General features: G+C 36.3%; 1 protein-coding gene across 1 annotated transcript in view; it reads left to right on the plus strand.

Annotated features, from left to right (window-relative positions):
* The window catches only part of SYNE1 (spectrin repeat containing nuclear envelope protein 1), a 361050-nt gene that overhangs the window by 9606 nt on the left and 335449 nt on the right, over nt 1-15995 (plus strand). Inside the window, exons 3-5 of the mRNA XM_068550708.1 lie at nt 6107-6199; nt 7102-7280; nt 13413-13609. Coding sequence (XP_068406809.1) covers nt 6107-6199; nt 7102-7280; nt 13413-13609 — 469 coding nt within the window. The remainder of the gene's footprint in view (nt 1-6106; nt 6200-7101; nt 7281-13412; nt 13610-15995) is intronic.

Consider the following 15995-nt stretch of genomic DNA (forward strand, 5'->3'; position numbering starts at 1 on the left):
CCCTGCATTGGCAGGCAGATTCTCAACCACTGCGCCACCAGGGAAGCCCTAATATTCTGCTTCTTGCTCACTGATTTTAGCATCAGTTGCCTTCAATAATTACTTCTGTGCTGTTTGCCTAATGATGATTTTGTTTTTCCCTCATTTCTTTTATACTTACTAATTGGAACTGTTATGTAAGAAAAAGATGACCTTTCTCCTCCATTTATTTATTTATTCAATTCCTTATTTATTTCATTATGGACTCATGGATATTTATTTTATTCTATAGTTATAATCCAGTATGACTACTATTATTGTTATTATTGTTATTATTTTGTTGCTCAGATTGTTCTAGCTTTGTCCATTAAGAGTTCCTTCAAGCTGGCTCCTGTACTCTTTTGACATGGCCCCATCCTTTTTCAAGCATTTCCTTATTTTCTGGGACTACAGATTTTCCAGGTTTATCTTATATTTTCCTTACCCCAGTCCTAGAATCAACCGCTTCTCTAAGGAGGCTTTGTTCCTTTCATTAGTGAATGGCACTTAGAAACCAAGATTTGGGTGCTAGGTGTGCTCATGGCTACTGAGGTTTCATTGCCCTCTCAATATACAGATCTAGATATATGTATGTTTACTAATCTGGGTATACACACATATCTATATTTCTCTCCCTTCCATCTCTCTCTCTCTCTCTTTCTTTCTATATAGCTTCTTCTATTATGTGTGCATGTAAACCTTTACTTCAAATTGATACTTCTGATTTCAGTCCGATACCACAAGGTCCATTTCATGATGATTTCTTTCTGTTTTCTCTGACAGTGAGAAACCTGGCTCTCATCTATAATATATTCTCTTCTTTTTCATCCCTAGTATATACACATAAAGTAGTTTTAGAATTGCTAACCCACACCTTTGTGAGAAACATATTGACTAACTGAAGAACAGTATTTGTATACAGTTCTTTCGGTCTTCAGCATTACAATATCCTGTCAAGAGACTGTTGTCCAGATTTACCTAGGTCACTTCTGTTCTCCCATCCTTTCAGTGTGATTATGTTATTCATTTGTAGTAGAGTTAAGTAATAGAGTTATATTCCATTTTGGGCAACCACACACATCCTAGTTGACTTTATTTTTTATTTTAGAGAATGAGACATTATTATGATTCTAGGAGCAAAAGTTACACTTCGAGAAGTGGCATTCCCTCCTCATCCTTGCTTCTCCATTACCATTCTCCTTACTTTCACTCCTTTTCTCACCTCTAGGTAACCAGTTTCTCCAACTTCTGATTTATCCTTCCCGTATTTCTTTTGCAGGAATGAGCAGGTTATTTTCATACACCACCTTCTTTCTTATACAAAGGTAGCATACTAACGATACACCAGGTGCACTTTACCTTTTTCATTTAACAGTATATCCTGGAAATCCTTCAAATCAGTTCACAGAGATGTTCCTCATTCATTTTTACAGCTGCATAGTATTCCGTGGTCTGGATGTTCCAGAGTTTATTCAACCACTGTCTTATGAATGAGCATTTAGGTTGTTTCTAGCACTTCTCAAACAGAAATGATGATGCAATTAATAACTGTGCATAAGTATTTTTGTATTATTGGAAGTGTATCTTCTGGGTAAATTTTTAGAAGTATGATTGTTGGGTCAAAACGTAAGTGTGTATTTTGTTTTGTTAGGTGTTGACATATTTCCCTCCAGAAGGGTCGCACCAATCCTTTTAGATTTTAGCCTTTTCTAATTTGTGGAAATTCAGGAAGTCTGTGTTTGGCAATACCAAAACCAGCTTTATAAATGGATATCCAGATACTTCTGGAAAATAGAATGATTCAGTTATTTACTTCTCTGTCTATATGCACTAAATTATTTCATTTATTCCACAAATGCGTAATTGAATATTTTCTGTAAAACGAGAATTCTGGAAAATACAAAATTAAAGAAAACTAGATTCTGGCTCTTAAATAATTTACATTTTGATGAGTTGTTAGTACAGTGAATCAGTATAAAGTTCAGTCAAGTGGGCTAACTTCACACCAAAGAGAGATTCTAGGCATTAAGATAGTGTAGAAGAACAATCTTAGCTTTTAGTAGAATATTGGACATTGTTTCCAGGTCACTTTAACATCATTCTTAATGGAGTGTTTCTCTTCTTCCTTCTCTCGCTTCATGAGTTTTTCATGGAAAGCTGTAAAAAAAAATCTTATTTAACAGGATATTTAGAGCTTTCCCAGTCATTTCGTCTTCCATTTTGGCTATATAACAATAGTGTCCTTCTTTGTTCTGATGTGTATTCACTGGCTGGAATATGAAAACAAAATTCTTCTTATTAATTAATGTGTTGGAGAAAAATTTAATGACTTAACCCATGAAAGGCATTGTTTGTAAAAAGAACCAAAGAGCCTTCTTTTCACAGAAGACTTGTTTGTACCAGGTCCATTTTCACAGAACAAACATGAATAACTTTTTAAAAAGTAGAGGATTCAGATTTTAAATATTATATTTACTAAGGGCAAAAGGTAATGCATTTGAGTCTCAGGACAAAATCCAAAGTATTTCCTTTCTGTCCCCACAAATCCCTAACTACTTTGATTTTTTAAAAATCTACCTGAAATACATAGTTTTGGGCTTCTCTTTCTTGGATTTCTTTACCCCATTGGCTCACAAAATAATTGACAGTGGGGTAGAATGAGTTTTTGAAGACTCTTTGGTGGCCTCCCTCTTACTGTTTATTTTTGTTCTTTATAATTTAAGAACTTAAGTCTCAAACATATTTTCAAGAATTTGTCTTTAACCTTTGTATTTACTTTGTCCTCCATTTAGATTTTTTCTTTAGATGATAGAAGATTTGTTTAGTACTCGGATAAGGAGTAATGAAGGCACTTTTCAAGTTTGCTGAAGAAAATCCTACCATTGTGTTTATTTTCCACTTGTTTACAGGGTTACTGAATAAAGGCATATGTTAGTATTTGATAAGAATTGTATAAATTTGGCTCTAATGAATAGATTCATCACTGCTTTCCACAAGTTTTTCTCCAATGAGGTGTCAGGTGGATCATTCTAAATAGTAATACAAGGAGCCGGTCACTGACCACGTTTCCTAAAGCTTGCCGTAGTGCACACAAGGACATAAATTCAGGTTCCTGTGAGGTCCAGATAGATGATGTAAACGATGAAGCAAGGTAGAAGCTGATTATGGTAGCAGGAAAACTGAGTAGTCCCATGTGCTGTGTGGAAGAAGGAAGCAAATACTCAGTTCCATCTGGAGTTACCTCGATGAAATGCAAGCACAGTGATCCCAGGTTTAACAATTGAACGAGAAAAGCCAGTAGTCTGGATTTTTATTGAAATCTTATTATTTATTTAAGTTATTTATTAAATAATGCAGGTATTTGGCTACCTATATATATATAAGTAGAAGACAACTCATAAAGTGGTGATGCATCTATTCATTAGGTTTTCCAATGTATCAAGAAAAGCTGGTAGTCTGGATTTTTTTTTTTTTTTTTTAGTTTGTAAGGGATGGGGTTATATATTTTATTTTATTTTTTAAATTTTTTAATTTATTTTTTTTAACATCTTTATTGGAGTATAATTGCTTTACAATGGTGTGTTAGTTTCTGCTTTATAACAAAGTGAATCAGTTATGCATATACATATGTTCCCATATCTCTTCCCTCTCGCATCTCCCTCTGGATTTTTTATTTAAATTTTTTTGAAATTTTTCCCAAATAATTCAAATATTTTTTTGAAATGTCTGTGGGCCTTGTATTAGTCTGCTATGGCTGCCATAACAGAGTACCACAGGCTGGATAGCTTAAACAACAGAAATGTATTTTCTCACAGTTCTGGAGGCTGAAAGTCCAAGATCAAGGTGTCATCAGGGTTGATTTCCTCCGTTTTTCCAGGCTTGCCGACAGCTGCTTTGGCACTGTGCCTTCACGTGACCTTTCTTGTGTGTGTGTGCAGAGAGAGAGAGAGAAAGTGAGAGTGAGAGTTCCGGTGTTTCTTCCTCTTCTTATAAGGATACCAGTTCTATTGGATTAGGGCTTACTCTTATAACCTTGTTTCACCTTAATCGTCTCCTTAAAGGTTGTATCTCCAAATGTAGTCACATTGGGGGTTAGGGCTTCAACATGTGAATTTTGAAGATAATTCAGTCCATTCAGGCCTCTGGCTTACAAAATCAAACTTCTCCAAACCTAGAGGTTTTGTTAAAACAGATTCTAAGCCACCTTCCTTATTTTCTGGCTCAGAAGGTCTGAGGTGAGGTCCATCTATGTGATTCATCCTTTATGGTTTCTGGAATTCTTCAGTCTCTTTGGATGTGTCTCTATTGCCCATCCCACAATCTTAGGGCTATTAAAAGTTTATTGTATATTTCATAGGATTTTGCAAGGGAGAGGAGGTAAAGCAAACAAAGAACCTGCGCTCCCCAAACCCATTATGGTTTTTAAGTTTTTAAGAAAGAAAATAATTTTGAAAAACATTTTTTCTTCACAAGTTGAGCAAAAGATCTTCAGGTTCTATAATAAGCTGAATGTGTAAACTTCAAAGTGCGGTTGGAGCTGGGTTGAGGTAGGAAATTCAACTTATATATTCAATTGCATTTTAAAAAAGAATGATATATAAGGAAAGAGAAATAATTTGTCCTCTATGAAAGGCATTAACCTTGTGGTTATTAGCATGTATTATAAATTTGTGGCCCATGGATACTAAAATGGATATAGAGAAAATTCTGGAGAAATTGTAAAATGGAGCAATCAAAATGATTATAAAGATTGTAATAGGTTCTGTTATAAAAGATTAAAGAAATGTGACACTCTTTATTTTCCACCAACAAGTATTTTATATCTTACACAGTGCTAGGTTTAAAAGAAGTAGACACATGATCTTGTGATCTGTGGAAGTTCTCAATTTGTTTCTGTCTCTGAACCTGATGAGTGAACTTCAGCAGTGAGATAAAATCCCATGGGTATATCTCAAATTATTTACAGTGACTTTTGTGCTAGCTTTTACTTTACTCCTCAGATGTATAACTAGTAAATTTAAACTAATTAAGAGTAAGGTGTTTGTGGGATGATTTTGCTTCTGATATTTTAAAAAAAATAAGCTATTTACAAACTTCTGAACTTTATTTTAATATCACACGTTATTCAATCTTGGCTGAGAATTATTGAGCTAGAAGTCTAAGGAGTACTTTAGTTTTTTTCTAATTTGTCCAGGGATTATGAAGAGGGGGATGAGCAGTTAATCGTATTCTATAGAGGTTGACTGAGCTGGACCTACCACAAAAGTCTATTTTCCTGGGACTTTCTCATAGTTGGGAAGACATTGAAATGAATAATCGGGGACAATTGTAGACAGATTAATTCTGAGTGCTTTATAGTTGTCAGTGCCCCAAAGTAGGGAACTGAATCCCCACAGTCTCTTTCTACTCTCTTAACTATTTCGCTTAACAATTAACTATTATTTCTTGGCTTTCCTTTATCTTTAAAATGTATTCTGCAAATCATGCTCTAAATTTACCACCTGCATTTTTATTCCCTTTGAACAAATAATGTGGATTTTCAAGGACTATTTATGTATATGTATCATCTTCTCCCTTTGTTTTTCATGTCAGTCCATGTACAGAGGATCACCGGTTAGTACAAAGTTTAGAATTTTTAACTCCTGACTTTTATAGGTAAAAGAGAACATAAGTTTCATGCTATTTGGTAACAAATTTCAAAGTAAGTGCATCTTCTTAAACTTTCCCTCAGTTTCTTTTACGTTCCAGTCAACCTCTGAACGTAAAGAAAAACCTTTTTTTTTTTTTTCCCCTGTCTGGCATTTTGTTGGTAATTCCTCGCATGTTGTCATATTTTTTTTCAACTTTAAACGAGTTTTTGAAATTTGTTCTGTAGTTGTGTTTATTGTGTGCACCTAATGAATGCCCCTGAAATTTCCACTGAGACCATGTGCTCATTTGTTTTTATGGCTCACCCTGCTTACTCTTGTGTACTGCTGCACAGGCATGACCAAATGTTACTGACGTCTAGTAAAGTGCTACTTATTGCATAATTAAATGATCTGTAATCTTCTAGTACATTACTAGTACAGTTTTTCTTTTTAAACAGATTAAATTAGTCAACATTAACTCCACTGATATAGCTGATGGCCGACCCTCGATAGTTCTCGGATTGATGTGGACCATTATTCTGTATTTCCAGGTATTGTGCTTCTTCAGCTCCCTTTTCAGCTCCAGTTGATATAAATGTCACAGATGGAGGTAGTGGTGGACATTTTAATAATGAATAATGCCCTCATTTTCTGTACCTTTGTGGCTGAACCTCAAGTTAGCAGAGATGTGTCCTTCACGTGTACATTGTTTTTTGTCGGCAGAAAATGCCCTTTTTCTCCGCTAAGGTGTTATATATGGAACTCCCCAAAGAACTCGGCCAGGTACCCAATCCGAAAAGTGGGTAGAACACGATGGAGATGAAATATTGGTGTAAAAAGAGTTCAGGAAGTTTTTCTTTGTCCTCTGGAAGGGAGCGGTTCTATGCTCCTATTAGACATTAAGGGGAGAAATTAACTTGCTGTTCTCTCTGGGATAATTCTTCTAGCCGTCAGGTTGATTTTTAAAGAAATGGACTTTATTTTTTAGAGCAGTTTGAGGTTCTCCGCAAAACTGAGCAAAGAGTACAGAAATTTCCCATGTACCCCCTGCACCCACACATGCATGGCTTCCGCTTAACCAGTATCCCCCATGGGAGTGGAACATTGGTTACAATTAATGAACCTTTACTGACACATCACTATCATTTCAAGGTTCGTAGTTTACATTAGGATTCACTCTTGGTGTGCACATTCTTTGAGTTTGGAGAACCATTAGGTTTTGTTTTCTTCATTCATGCATGTATTTAACAAGTGTTCATTACTGTGTACAAGGTCCCATTTTAGATGTGGTAGGAAGTGCAAACAGAAGTAAGACATCGGTCGTGCCCTTTAAGAGCTTATATTGTTGGGAGGTTAAGGGTGTTAAGATCAATCAAGTTGGAAAAGTAAACCACCTGCGAAGAGAAGAACAAAGATAATGCTGACGTTTTGCCGACTCTTGATGCACACGCAGATTGAGGAGTTGACCAGCAACCTGCCGCAGCTGCAGTCTCTGTCCAGCAGCGCGTCCTCCGTGGACAGCATGGTCAGCTCTGAGACCGCCAGCCCCCCAAGCAAACGCAAGGTGGCCACCAAGATCCAAGGAAATGCTAAGAAGGCTTTATTAAAGTGGGTCCAGTACACAGTCGCCAAGTAAGTACCAAGAAGGAGTTTGTTTAAATTAGAAACCCTTGAATAATTTGAGTTATCAATTTATGACTGAGTGCACATTCCAGTGACTGCAAAATTTGTGGCGACATATGAATGAATGGCTTTGCTTCGGCTCTCATTTCACTCTTCCCTTGAATTAAAATGTAAACAGAAAGCATCCCTGATACTCTAGGAAAATGGTGTAATAAAACTAATTCCTTCTTCACTTGTGTGATGGCACCCAATTAAGTTGTTTAATCCCTACACTTGATTAGCATGAGGACTAATTCCATTTAGGTCATTGTTTGGATTTTCTGCTGCTATTAGATAATCTTTACACAAATAAATTAGAGGTTTAAACGTGATTATCTCTTCATAAGACTATTGAGTTCTATTTAATACTATTGCGGACTAAGGTCCACATCCTGAAATAATCATATTTGTTTTTATACCTTGAAACTTTCTAGCAATTTTATTTTTTAATGTTTTCTTTGATCTTATCTTTTATCTGGAATGTACACTCTTTTGTCAGCTCCAGCTATATGGACTGGGAGTTTGATTCTAAGCATGATAAATTTACATGTGTGCACATATATGTGAGAATACTGGATATAAAATTACTACTCTCAAAAAGTACTTTCTCATAGCAATTTCAATAGAGTTTTCAATTGATCATACCAATACTTTGTGGTCAGATGTGGTCAGTAATAAAATCTCTTCACCTAGAAGTTGTGTTTTTGTAAGATTTTCCTAAATGACATGTAAAATTAACTCACTTTCTATTTTGTTTCACATGCCTAGATGTAACCCACATCTAATTCTCTCCTTCTGGAAAATAGTTGTAAACAAGTACTTATCATTATAAAACACTGAGGCACTAAACACAGGAAGTTCTATTTTTAAAGAGTTTGAAGAGCAAAAATAAGGAGAGAAAAAAATAAACATAGAGAAGATGTAATTAGTGTTACTAACTTATATAGTTTTGCTTAACTTGTAAAGTGTGTTGGTGGTTTTCTAATTTGGGGTATATTTTTATGATTCAAGTTTCAATTAAAAATATTTCTGAAAGCAAAGCTTTGTGGCTCTTGGGACTCTAGTAGGGATGAAATTAAAAGCCCTTCCCACATTGCTGGCATGCTCTTTGCATAACATCTACAGTGGGTATTACTAATCTCTTTTGCAGCTTAACCAAGCAGGGAGAAGAAACATGCTGGGTAGGAGAGGACTGGTGATCACATGCTACAACATATATCATGATGCTATCGCGATAAAACTTTGGAATAATGTCAGTGTGATATTCTGTTGTCTGTTGCTCTACACAGCATTTAATTAAACAAAGTAAATAAATTTTCATTTAATATTATATAGCTTGAAATAAAATCAAATTCAATGATGTTGGAGTTTTCCTGCATAAGTTTTGTTTCACACATGATGTGCAGGGGTCTAATAATAATCGTCATTCCTGCAACTTGTATGTTTGTAACATTGGTGGAAGTTGTATTTTCCTTACCTGTATAAATGTCCAGATTTGTGGACCCAAGGATTCTCCACCTATCAACACCTCAGTGAGATCCATTTATTTAACAGCTGCATAAATTGTAGCGATTCAGGGAGATGACCACTTTCTGCCATGAATAGTCTGGAATGAACACATGATTCTGTCATGCTACCACATTGTTGATCATTTTTCTAAAAGCTATTTTACACTCTCCTGGTATTTATTTTTCAAGCAATTTCTTACCTGACATGGATAAAATAACTTTAGAATCTGTGCCTAGTTCAGTATATGACATGTCTGTAAAATTATAATTTGTGAGACTCTGTAGTGTGAAGGTTGATCCTTCTCACAAGACTGAAGATGGCGAAAAAGGATAAAATATCCAGTGAACACCAAATTGTCAGAGTGTATTCAGTTTTCATATAAAATTTCAAAATACTTGAGAAGTAAATCAGAAAACTGTTTCAGTAACACAAGATAGTTAATCCCCCTTTTTTTTTTTTTTTTTTTTTTTTACCAATTTCATCTACTATCTGTACTGTCAGAAATGAAAGCATGTCTGATAAACATGTCCTTAAAGACATGTCCTATACATGTCCTAGTAAAAGGAAAAGACATGTCCTATAAACATCAATTAAATCTATCTGGTCTATTGTGTCATTTAAAGCTTCTGTTTCCTTATTAATTTTCTGTTTGGATGATCTGTCCATTGGTGTAAGTGAGGTGTTAAAGTCCCCCACTATTATTGTGTTACTGTCGATTTCCTCTTTTATAGCTGTTAGCAGTTGCCTTATGTATTGAGGTGCTCCTATATTGGGTGCATATATATTTATAAATGTTATATCTTCTTCTTGGATTGATCCCTTGATCATTATGTAGTGTCCTTCCTTGTCTTTTGTAACATTCTTTATTTTAAAGTCTATTTTATCTGACATGAGTATCGCTACTCCAGCTTTCTTTTGATTTCCATTTGCATGGAGTATCTTTTTCCATCCCCTCACTTTCAGACTGTATGTGTCCCTAGGTCTGAAGTGGGTATCTTGTAGACAGCATATATATGGGTCTTGTTTTTGTATCCATTTAGCAAGCCTGTGTCTTTTGGTTGGAGCATTTAATCCATTCAAATTTAAGGTAATTATTGATATGTATGTTCCTATGACTATTTTGTTAATTGTTTTGGGTTTGGTTTTTGTAGGTCCTTTTCTTCTCTTGTGTTTCCCACTTAGAGAATTTCCTTTAGCATTTGTTGTAGAGCTGGTTTGGTGGTGCTGAATTCTCTTAGCTTTTGCTTGTCTGTAAAGCTTTTGATTTCTCCATCGAATCTGAATGAGATCCTTGCTGGGTAGGGTAATCTTGGTTGTAGGTTCTTCCCTTTCATCACTTTCAGTGTATCATGGCACTCCCTTCTGGCTTGTAGAGTTTCTGCTGAGAAATCAGCTGTTAACCTTATGGGAGTTCCCTTGTATGTTATTTGTTGTTTTTCCCTTGCTGCTTTCAATAATTTTTCTTTGTCTTTAATTTTTGCCAATTTGATTACTATGGGTCTTGGCGTGTTTCTCCTTGGGTTTATCCTGTATGAGACTCTCTGCGCTTCCTGGAGTTGGGTGGCTACTTTTTCTCATGTTAGGGAAGTTTTCGGGTATAATATCTTCAAATATTTTCTCGGGTCCTTTCTCTCTCTCTTCTCCTTCTAGGACTCCTATAATGCGAATGTTGGTGCATTTAATGTTGTCCCAGATGTCTCTTAGGCTGTCTTCATTTCTTTTCATTCTTTTTTCTTTATTCTGTTCTGTGGCAGTGAATTCCACCATTCTATCTTCCAGGTCACTTATCCGTTCTTCTGCCTCAGTTATTCTGCTATTGATTCCTTCTAGTGTATTTTTCATTTCTGCTTACTGTATTGTTCATCGCTGTTTGTTTGTTCTTTAATTCTTCTAGATCTTTATTAAACATTTCTTGCGTCTTCTCGATCTTTGTCTCTATTCTTTTTCCGAGGTCCAGGATCACCTTCACTATCATTATTCTGAATTCTTTTTCTGGAAGGTTGCCTATCTCCACTTCATTTAGTTGTTTTTCTGGGGTTTTATCTTGTTCCTTCATTTGGTACATAGTCCTCTGCCTTTTCATTTTGTCTATCTTTCTGTGAATGTGGTTTTCATTCTACTGGCTGCAGGATTGTAGTTCTTCATGCTTCTGCTGTTTTCCCTCTGGTGGATGAGGGTATCTAAGAGGCTTGTGCAAGTTTCCTGATGGGAGGGACTGGTGGTGGGTAGAGCTGGCTATTGCTCTGGTAGGCAGAGCTCAGTAATACTTTAATCTGCTTGTCTGATGATGGGTGGGGCTGGGTTCCCTCCCTGTTGGTTGTTTGGCCTGAGACGACCCAACACTGGAGTCTCCCCGGGCTCTTTGGTGGGGCTAATGGTGGACTCTGGGAGGGCTCACGCCAAGGAGTACTTCCCAGAATTTCTGCTGCCAGTGTCCTTGTCCTCATGGTGAGACAGAGCCACCCCCTGCCTCTGCAGGAGACCCTCCAACACTAGCAGGTAGGTCTGGTTCAGTCTCCTATGAGGTCACTGCTCCTTCCCCCGGGATCCTGATATGCACACTACTTTGTATGTGCCCTCCAAGAGTGGAGTCTCTGTTTCCCGTAGTCTTGTAGAAGTCCTGCAGTGAAATCCTGCTAGCCTTCAAAGTCTGATTCTGTAGGAATTCCTCCTCCCATCGCTGGACCCCCAGGTTCGGAAGCCTGACATGGGGCTCAGAACCTTCACTCCAGTGGTGGACTTCTGTGGTATAAGTGTTCTCCAGTTTGTGAGTCACCCACCCAGCAGTTATGGGATTTGATTTTATTGTGATTGTGCCCCTCCTACCATCTCATTGTGGCTTCTCCTTTGTCTTTGGATGTGGGGTGTCTTTTTGGTGAGTTCCAGTGTCTTTCTGTTGATGATTGTTCAGCAGTTAGTTGTGATTCTGGTGTTCTCTCAAGAGGGAGTGAGAGCACATCCTTCTACTCCGCCATCTTGAACGAGTCCCCCGCCCACCTCAATTTGTTAAAATGTAATTTGATATATATACACTAATATGTATAAAATAGATAACTAATAAGAACCTGCTGTATCAAAAAATAAATAAAATAAAAATTAAAAAAAATTTAAAAATGTAAAAAAAATTAAAAAAATAATTTGAGGTGGCATAAAGAGACTGTGAATACAAAAACATTTTAAAATGGGGAACTGTGGGCAAAGGGAAAATATAGGAAGAAAAGTAAGATGAAGCCAGAGGCGAATGTACAAATGAATAGATAATAAGAACATACTGCTTAACCTGGGTGGATATTTGCCAGTGTGTCAGGCATTGGCTGAAAAAATTATATCTGTACCACCAGAGACAGAAACTCTAAAAGAACTAAGAGATGTTGCTGCAATCTTACAAAATTGTTTTTAAAATATTTATTTATGAAGCCAGTGATTAGGTCCAAGGATGTTATTTTTAGCACAATATATTTTATGCAAACTGAGTGTACATTGGTAAAACATGATTTAAAGTAAACCTTAAAGTTTGCAGAGATAAAATGTAAGGGCATTTACCAACTTTTTATATTAATCACGGTATCAGTAAGATATATTGTCTCTTACAGTTTGTGGAAATTTTGAGAATATAGCAGACAAAAAGAATTGAGTGATATTATTTCTGTTTTATTTAGAAACAACTGTAATGAGACTAATTTTCTAAAAAGAAACTACCAGAATATTTATCTACGGAATGTTACCTAATTTATTGATCACCTTTAAAGGCTCTAGACTTAATCAAAAAATGTTGTTCAAAGACATCTTTGCAAGTCTTTTTGAAACTGTCTTTATGGTTGACAAGTTACATGTAGAAAAAAATTATTCATTGTGAGCTTGCCTCGCTTCTGTTTTAAACACCAAAATATTGCTACCAACTTGAATCACTTCTTAGTGATCATATCTGGCTTTGAAGTAAATCCACGAAAGAGCAAAGATTTGCCACCAGCACATTGCCCTCAAGGCAATTCTAAAAAAAAGAGTTTAAAAATCAATTTGCTCAAACAGTTTGATGGTAGGGTAAATTAATCTTGTCTGTACTTATGTGGAGTATAGGTTTTTTTGTGACTAATTTAGAGACATGATCACAACCATTTGCATTTTATTCATTCTACAGCATTTGATATAATTCAGCCACATTATATTTGTCTATTATCATCTGTGCATGTACAACACAGGCTGCTTGTCATTATCATTAGAAATGTGTTAGAGACTTCTTCAAAAAAATACACAATGGTGAATTATTAACAGTTTTGGTGTTTTTAAAATGTTCCCTTTTTTTATTTTGCCAGGTGTTTTTTCTCTCTATTGGTTTCCTTTAAAACTGTGCTTTCAATTGAGTCTTTCAATTACTGGAAACCCTAATATAGAAAACTCTTTAAGTACGGAACCAGAATTTCTACACCTTATCTTGTTACCCGTTAAAAATTTTGCTTTGCTTCTTTTTTCTCAAAACCAGTGTACCGGTATAGCTAACTGCATATCATCCATTGCCGAGGAGGATTGGATTGAGTCTTTGAGGAAGTGTGCATTACCTGTTTAGAAAGTGACATTATCATTATTTTTTTAAAGGCAGAGTGGAATAGAAGTAAAAGACTTCGGGCGGAGTTGGAGAAGTGGAGTGGCCTTTCATTCAGTCATCCGTGCTATTCAACCGGAACTAGTGGACTTGGAGAAGGTGAAAGGAAGATCTAACCGGGAAAACCTGGAGGAGGCTTTCACTATTGCTGAAACGGAGCTGGGAATCCCGAGACTCCTAGATCCCGAAGGCACGTTGAGCGACTGCTGGCTCTTGTATCCCTCAACTCAGTAGGGTTATATATCTTAAACCCAGATATTATAGATGCCTTCCGAGAGGTCAGAAAACTTGGAAAAGTGGGAAGGAATAGTATCTTCCTGCATCAGTTTTCTTTTGGAAAAATATTTGCCACTATACACGGGAGCAAAATATAGGGGTTTGCTCCTAACAGCCCTCTGACATGGGTGGTACCAGCCAGGGGAACTGTACTTACTCAATGTACCTAAGGATGGAATGAAAGTTTTACAAGTGAGTGTACCGCGAGGAGGAGGAGTATCACAGAATCCGGAAGAATAAAAAATTGTTAGTAATCTCAGAGCGTATCTTTAAAATGTCAGTCATTAGAAACTTAGAAGTGTTGATAACTACCCCGTATTTAGGTGTCAATCAGGCAAACTACCCAAGTGATTGACCTAATATCTTTCACTAGAATTTCTTGGCAACTTTTTGGTAAGGCTGTGAATTTTAAGACTTTCTGGAAGTGGAGTTAACTCTGTCAAACCTTCAAAAGGCAATTTTGATGCCTTTAATAAACTGCTAGTTGTTTGTTAAATTGAAATAAAAGGGTCAAAGTGAATTTTCCAAAGTCCCAGATAATTTCTTATTTGGCTTGGTAATTATGGAAATTTCCATTAATGAATGCAAAAATGTAAATACAGTGAAAGCAAGTTATTTTTTAAATATTTTATTTTATTTATTTTATTTTATTTTTTTTGGCTGCGTCGTGTCTTCAGTGTGGCACGTGGGCTTCTCTCTAGTTGTGGCGCGAGGGCTACAGAGCGTGCGAGCTCAGTAGTTGCAGCGCAGGCTTAGTTGCCCTGCAGCATGTGGGATCTTAGTTCCCCAACCAGGGATCAAACCTGCGTCCCCTGCATTGGAAGGTGGATTCTTTACCACTGGACCACCAGGGAAGCCCCGCAAGTTATTTTTAAAGATGAGATTTCAGAATGAGCATTTCTAGCTCTAAAACAGTGTCTACCTGCTTGGCTTCCTCTGAGATGATGGCCAGCATGGAGATCCCTTGCCATTTTAGGGACCTGTGGTGCCCGCCCCCCCTCCAGTCTCACTAGGGGAGCCAAGGACTTTCCACCTTGTTTCTTCACACACACACACACACACACACACACAAAGCCAATAGTATCCAGGACACTACTCAGCTCAAGGGGAGAGACACACAAATATCACAGCCCTCAACTTCGGAGAATGCATCAGAGCTGAAATTTTTTCCTAGAGTAGGATAGGAGGAGGATATGAATGGTTCTTTCATATCCACCAGACAGAGGATCTTAATATTTTCTTTGATCATCAGAAATTGGGTTTGCCCAAATGCAAGGCTATCCCACATATAAAGTGATTATTTTCCTAATGAGAACTTCCCCTTCAAAAAAGTTTTTAGCCAATTTGAACATATAAACTCTTAGGAATACAGATTAAATAGACCAATATCTGTTATAACAATTGTTTTATGATTTAGTCCCGTGTGTATTTAAAAACATATACTATATTAAGTCATGTATTAAATGTTTTTCTTTCCACTTTCACTCTTCATGAAAGTTTTACTCTTCACATGCATTCTCCACATCAGTGATCATATCATTTCTAAAATCACCTCTGAGTCATCTCGTGAATTCCAGAATACATTATCTTTAAGTCTTTTAAGAGTTGTACCACTTCTTAAATCCTACATTGATGGTCGCTAGAAATTATATTTCAAATCACAAGAAACAATACAAAATATTAGGGCAGTTTTATATTTTGATTTTCATGGTTTTTGTTCTGTTTTTTTTTTTCTCTATTGGTGCAGATATTGTATTTCTAATCTCCAAATGTAACCCCTTATTCCATTGCCTTTAAAAGGGATATTTAAGACTTGTTGAAAACATTCAACACTTTTTATGTATCCAGTCTTACCCTGATTCTATAATTACTAAATTCATATAAATATCTTTCCTTGATTTTTACTGATTTAATTAGGTAAACATCTATATACTTTAAAATGACAGTGATTGAGATCTTTTCAGGCTCTGTTTCACTCAAAGAGTACTTGATTGTTCAAAGTACAGTGACTTAGATGGAAGGCTCCACAATGGAGAAGCTGCGTAAGGACTTGGACATAAGGCATCTCTCTCTTTTCTAAAATAAATTGATATTTGGCCATATGTAGTATACAGACTATGCAGTCACTTGTCACTCAGTGCCACATCTGTTAGCATGTTTTACTACTCATCTACCCCAATTCTGAAATGTACATATTATTTGTATTTTAGTAACTAGACAGAATGTAGGAATAACTATATATATCTCACATTTCTGATGAGTGTAGAGATTATTTAAATAAAACACGTACTACTTTCCTA

The sequence above is a fragment of the Eschrichtius robustus genome, chromosome 9 (genome assembly GCF_028021215.1).
Source record: "Eschrichtius robustus isolate mEscRob2 chromosome 9, mEscRob2.pri, whole genome shotgun sequence".
NCBI classification, from domain to species: Eukaryota; Metazoa; Chordata; class Mammalia; order Artiodactyla; family Eschrichtiidae; genus Eschrichtius; species Eschrichtius robustus.